The 6,976-nt window shown below is 32.3% G+C and overlaps 1 protein-coding gene across 1 annotated transcript; it reads right to left on the reverse strand.

The window, feature by feature from the left end:
• Window positions 1-1,801: 1,801 nt before the first annotated feature.
• Window positions 1,802-6,407, reverse strand: LOC140438101 (uncharacterized). The gene is made up of 3 exons (XM_072527817.1): window positions 6,021-6,407; window positions 5,465-5,846; window positions 1,802-2,963 (listed from the first exon to the last, which is right to left on the reverse strand). The coding sequence occupies exons 1-3, from the start codon at window positions 6,156-6,158 to the stop codon at window positions 2,248-2,250; spliced, it is 1,236 nt and encodes a 411-aa protein (XP_072383918.1). The 5' UTR covers window positions 6,159-6,407; the 3' UTR covers window positions 1,802-2,247.
• Between the last annotated feature and the right edge of the window lie 569 nt (window positions 6,408-6,976).

Raw genomic sequence — 6,976 nt, forward strand, 5'->3', positions numbered from 1 at the left:
GCCACCCTCAATAGATTCTTCCTATCTACTCAGGTGAGCAGCTTTCTGTACGCCTTTGTTTAAACTGCAGTAATCCAGACAGGCGCAGCGTAGAGGTCGATCGATTGCACAACAGAATGAAGGGTACTCCTGATCTCAGTTTTGGGCCCTCCGATGTTGGGCATAATTCCCCCAACGCGGCGGATCTCACCGCTACTCTTTGAGTCACTGCCTTTACGTGCTCCTTCCACTCTCCATTTTGACTCAAAGTCGAAAGCATTCCGGAAGTCGAACAACAGTAGGATTGCCCAACTCTGGTTAACCCCCACCCCGCGTAACTCCCGGAAGACTTCCATCAGCGCATCCAGCGTGCTCCTGTTTTTTCTGAAACCGTACTGCCTGAGTGACAGCCCACCTGACTCCGCCGTGTTGCTAAGTTAGAAGCACCCGATCTTATCAGAACCTCAGAAATTTCTCGGAAGTCGTCTACAATGGAGTTCATATTATTCGTCTAAAAGACGTCATTCTGGTCTCAGGATAGACGCCAATGGACGTTAGTAAGTCACATCCAAATGGCGCCAACTAGAAATCAAACCTCAAGCTAACAAAATATCAGTAATGTGGGTTTAGAAAAGCTGATATCTCATTAGCTAATATTTCATTCTTATTAAATCTATAAATGAAATCTCTGAAATGATAAGAATTGTATTTAGTTGTGAATTTTCTATAAAAATAATAGTTATACCGTATTTAGCGTTTTAAGTTCTAGATACGATCTATACTGTTAACCTAGAAAAACTGCAAGACAAATTCAGCGACATCAAGATACTGGAATTGGAATATGCTGATGATATAAGCATTTACATTGACAATAATTATTGTGATCTTGCATCTGGTTAAAGTTCTTTAGACCAGTACACACAAAAAATTGTCTGAACAAAATACTGTTTCCGATTTTGGCCGAAAATCAGAATTCTTGGATGACCCTTAATGGTATTCTAGATTATTTTCAAACAAATACTGTAACTGGGTCATTGCAGCATTATGACAAAACCTTTAAAAGCGAATATTTTCAAACAAAACGTAACAGGATTTTTAAAACAAAAATTTCATTAGCAGGGCATAAAATGATTTCTTAAAAAATACTTAAAAAATAAAATTAAAATAGCGATGATGATTTCCAACCTCCGATAGGAGAAGGAACCTGAAGAAGAAGTGAACGAAATGTACGTTTTATGTCCCCCTTAGGAAAGATAAACTTGGTATATACTAAGTGATATATAAAATGTAGCCAAATAAACGAAAATTAGACAAACTGTAACGTTCGGCTTTTCGACACGTTAGTCTTCACTCTCAAAACATGCCATGATAGTTGTACAAAAGATATCCATATAGATCACTTGCATTTGCTTGTCACTAATGTCTAATTCTAGTTTCTGGTGTGAATGCTTCTTGAAGAGAGTTTTCAGCGTCTGTAATATGAGACTAACAAATTTCTGCTTCTTAAAGATCCTTCTTCTATCGGAGGTTGTAGATGATTATAGCTCTGCAGTGTAACATTTCTCTAAGATCTCTGTAACTAAATAATCCTTCTTTCTATACTTGTTCTGCTATTCTAACTTGCATAGTGATCCTCAAAAATCATATTTTTTTCATTAGTTTTCTTATTTTCACAGTTTTATTACCCACATTGTATAATACATTATTTTTGGCAGATTTGACACACATCTATTTATGAAAGCATATTTCTGCATATTCATATGTCCTTTTCTATTAATCGAACAATATTTTAAATAAGGTCTTAGAAATAAATAATATCTACTTAGTTAAAAAATTATATTGGATCACTCTTCAATATTTTTTTACAATAGTGACTAACTAAGAATACAATAAGACTAAAATAAATATTAATAAAATTAAAGCTTATAAAAAAGTGAAAGTAATTTATAAAGAATTAAGTGCCAGCTGACTAGAGTTCCATAATAAGTAAGTAGAAAAAATTAGAACAGTTAAGAAACAAGGGAGAACTTTCCTAGAGGACCAAAACTAAATAAAATTCTTGTGCAACTTTACCTAAACACTAAATGAAAGGAAAAAAATTAGATGTAAATCAAGAAATTATTTCTTGAACATGAAAAAGACTAAATAAAAATTTATTATACAAGAAGTGTATTAAGAAATAATTGCTAATAGTCTAAAAATAATAATGTGTTGATATATTGAAAGGTAGTGTTAAGTAAAGCCTGTGTCTGCTAGAGAGATAATTAATTAAGATGTAGATGATTCAATGTTTACATGAACATAATCAGTTGGTTCAATTTTGTCTACAAGTCCTTGTTCATTTAATTGTTCTGACTTACAGTTAAGACCATTACTATTCACCCTGCAATATAGCTTAATATGCCTATTAAAAGAACTTCTATCAGTAAAAGCTTTAGTACAAGTCACACATTGGAAAGGTCTTTCTCCACTGTGATTTCTACGATGTATAACAAGATGGTGTTTAAAGGAATAAGTTTTTTTACATATGTCGCAAGAATAAGGCCTTTCCTTGGTGTGAGTTTTTAAATGCATGTTTAATGTATCTTTCCTAGTAAAAGTTTTGGAACAAATCTCACAACTATATGGTTTCTCCCCTGAGTGACTCCTATTATGAATTACTAAATAATACTTTTCAGAAAAAGAATGGCCACATATCCTACACAAAAACGGTTTTATCCCTGTGTGTGTTTTAATGTGCCTATTCATTGAACTTCTGTCTGCAAAAGGCCTTAAACATACTAAGCACTGATATGGCTTTTCTCCCGAATGGGTTTTTAAGTGGCCAATGAGGTGATGTTTTAAATGAAAGGACTTCGAACAGAACTCACAATGCCAAGGTCTAGATGCTTCTTTGTCCTTTGATGACATATTCCCAATTTTTAATAGGTCCATCAGTGGTTCTTCTTCGTCAAAGGAATGATTTTGGGCTTCACTCATCCAAGCTGAAAAATAAATTCTGACATAAGAAAATGAAAATCTGATAAAAAAATGTAGTAAAAAGGAGTAATTTATAGTAGCATCTGTATACAAGAGAAGGTGACCAAGTACATTGATAATAGTTTTGAATTATTAGTAATGGGTGGGTCAAATCCCGAATAGAAGAAACATAATTCAGTGGCTGATTATTAATAGTATAGCTAGTTCCAATTCTAGTGACTTTATGAGAAAAAATTCTAAAACAACATTTTTTTACATTTAAGTGGAGTTTGTTCTGATTGCACCAATTTTTTAGTCAGTCTAAGAACATCTTGTATTAAGGCTTGATCTTTTAAGCTATCAATAACTTTCCAAAATTTTAATTGCTATTTAGGAAACAGGTAGTGATGTTGTTAACGAAGATATTAAAAAGAAGTGGAGAAGTGTGTCCTCCTTGAGGAACTCCAGATGTTACTGAGATACTGTCAGAGACATGACAACCTATCTTGACTCTTTGACTTCTCCCAGATATAGTTTTTAATCCATTCAACAAACCTGACATTAATTAATTTGCCCAAAAGTATTTGGTGATCTACATGATCAAATGCTTTGAAAAAACCAGGTGTATATTGCATCTACCGGTTTACTGTCTTCCATATGAGATAATATATCAGATTGATAGCAAACCAAGTTTGTTGCAGTGGATTTTTTGCTATGAAAACCATGTTGTGATTGAGATATTAAACCTTTACATAACCAAGAAAGTTGCTTTACTATAAGACAGTAGAAAATAGCAAAAGCTACGATAATTTTCAATATTGTCTATCTGACCATTTTTAAATATAGGAACAACATAACTTTCTTTCCATGAAGAAGGAATCATAGAGGTTTCCAGAGATCTATTAAACAATATAACAGATGACATTACAAGGGTACAGACACACTTTTTTAATAAAAAATTAGGCACACCATCTGGATCAGCAGTAAGCTTATTGGACAGCTCATTTATGCCATTAAAAATATTAGTCATCTAATGGTAATCTTAGAAGGACAAATATTTGTACTAAAGTTGCTATTTAATGGATGGATAGGTATGTAAAGGTTGTTGTTTTTTGGTGAATACACAGTTTGGAAGAAATTCATAAATAAATTAGCTACATCTTGACCATTTGTTGTAGATTGGACTTGATAAAATAAGGAGTTAGGTAGTTTATGACTAGATTGCTTATCATTGATGTTGTTCTTGAAGTATCAAAATACTGAGCTAGTGCAAATGCATCATGACTTTCAACAGCATTTCAAAATACCATGCAACCAACCCGTTCCATAAGATAATGCAATTGAAAACTGGGTAAAAAACTCTTAAGCAAATTGGATTGACATTTAAAAAAAAGGTGGTAGTGCCAACAGTTCAAATCCCTGCTAATATCGAACATGTTCAACCAGCGATTTTAAGAAGTCTATGCTGATTAACTATCTGTCACGCCACACATGTGACAGAGAGTCACGCGATTCTCTATCAAGATCTTCGATATTATCCTTACAAAATAAAAGTTGTTCAAGTGCTTAATCTGGGGAATTAGATGTTATAAGCAAGTTTATAACTTGTGGATGTGTGATAACACACATTTTCGCCTCTCCGGTTTTGTTAATAAAAAATTTCAGATACTGGACAGGGAAAAATTGTTGTTTGTTTCAAGAAACAATTCTTCATGCTCAGAAAGTGACAGTAAGGCTTGTGATTTTAGCAAATGAAATTATCTGGCCATATTTTTTTGAGGATGAGGCTAAAAATGTGGTTGCTGTTAATCTGAACATTATATTGCAATGATTCAGAACTTTATCACACTACAATGCTTTCCAGTCAATCAAAACACACTTTTTCAATAAGCCACATTGCAAGAATTTCGATGAATGAAGTTGTATATCTCTCTCAAGTATATACACAGGTACTAAATACTGCTTCTCGATTCATCTAGCATTTGTCCTCCTTCCATATTTATATTAAATAAACCTGTTAGCCAACTTGTTTCTGCCTCTCCTAACGCTGTCCACACTACTCCAGGAATATCATCTGGTCCAACTGCTTTATATTTCTTTGTTTTTTGTTTGTTATTTTGGTGACTATTGCTATTACTGTCTCTGTTAACTCAACTGGCTTTCTGTGAAATTTTTCATTTAACAAATTGTCAAAGTACTTTTTCCATCACTTTTTATCAGCATTTAACATTAGAGCTAGCGAGATTAAGTGCTTTTCTATCTTGTTATACTTCTTTATTGTAGCATGTCTTCTTTTCTACTTATACATAAGTGTCATCTTCATTATCTTAATACTTGTAGGATAAGTCCTACATGAAATTATATTTTATGCTTAAAAATGTGTTTACTAAAAGTTTTCACTTTTTTACAACAGGGCATTTGCTGGAACATTTTCTACTAAAAATTATAATTGGAGCCTCAAAGAGTCTGAGAGAAAGTCAACTTAGATATAAATTAAATCATATTTAAGTAGAACAAAACATATTACCTGGTTCATAACATTCATTACTTTTCATACTCAAAAATGGATGTCCTATTTCATCAGAAACTGGACTAGATTCTTCATCTATGTATGAATTTAAATCTTCTGTAACACATTCATTTTTGACAACATTGGAATGACTAGGTGACTGATCTTTTTGCTGTGATATCAGTTCATGAAGTTGATTTGCATTGGTACTTCCTCCTTCGCATTTGACCTCTTGTGTATTTTGGGGAGATAGTGACATTTTAACTGGTAACTTTTTGAAAATATATTCTTTTAGTGCTATCTCGTTGGCTCTACATAAATCGATATAAGCGTGTATATCCTTTAATTTTTGAATGCATCCCAGACATATGTAACTAGGATTATTGTCTATGTGTAAAAACTAAAAATTTCAATACCTTTAGTACACAGCTTTTTTTTCTCAAGAACTAATTTTTAATAGCATTACAGATTTACAACAAATTATCAGCTAATTTTATACAACAAAGCTTGCAACATACAAAATAATCTGTGCAAACACCTACGGTATTTCTGTTTATTGTTTTCAACAGTTTACCTGAAAATTTGTTAGGTTTTCAAAAGATCTCCATATATAGTGATGTTTCTCAAATAAAATAAGATCTCTTGATTCAAAGCAAGCTCGACAAATCTGTGGATAGTTTATGCAAATATCCTGTTCTCTAAAATTGTTCATACTGCAATATAGAAGTCTAGGCAAATTGTTTGTGCCTACTTGATGAGTTTGGAAACGTTTCTCTAGAATATATTTGCAACATTTAGTTATATTTGGTTTATAAGACAATAAAAATATTGTAAAGTACTATTATTAAAAGGAATCATAGGTTTATGTCCTAGCTGATCGTAGCTAAACTGCTAAATAGTGCTAAACTAAACTAAAATTTTAGTCTGAGACAAGTGATTTGTTTGGTTGGTTTAAGTCTGTCACTGTCACGTCTACTGTCTCTGTTCACAGTACATAGCCCTCTAGTAAAGTAAGTCCCATAGTAAGATTTCGGAGAGTTTGTAGCGTCAAATGTGGACGGGCCGAAACTAACTTTATTTGGCGGCAAATTTAAAACCTACATTCTGATTTTTTTAGTTGGCAAATTCAAAAAATATGCTTTCAATTTTAGGCGACAATGTTCAAAAAGTATGCTTTTAATAGAAAATAAATATAGTCATAAAATAAGAAATAAAAACTTATTCTATGCCAAAAAATATATTCTCTGTCCAAAACTATAGTATACACTTATGCATTTTTATATATAAATGTTTAACATAGTATCAAACAGAGAAAGTATATTTCACGGTACGGGAAAGTTTTTATTTATTAACTTATGACTATATCTGTTTTCCATTACATTAACAAACCAAAGTCCTGAAAACAATAAATTAAAACACAGATATCATGACATTTGTTTATTTGTATAATTTTCTTTGGTAAAGTATTGCCAACAAATATCTTCCTAAACCTCATTCCTTAAGAATGTTTAATCCTCAGAATGTTTAATA

This window comes from Diabrotica undecimpunctata, chromosome 4, assembly GCF_040954645.1.
Source record: "Diabrotica undecimpunctata isolate CICGRU chromosome 4, icDiaUnde3, whole genome shotgun sequence".
NCBI lineage: Eukaryota > Metazoa > Arthropoda > Insecta > Coleoptera > Chrysomelidae > Diabrotica > Diabrotica undecimpunctata.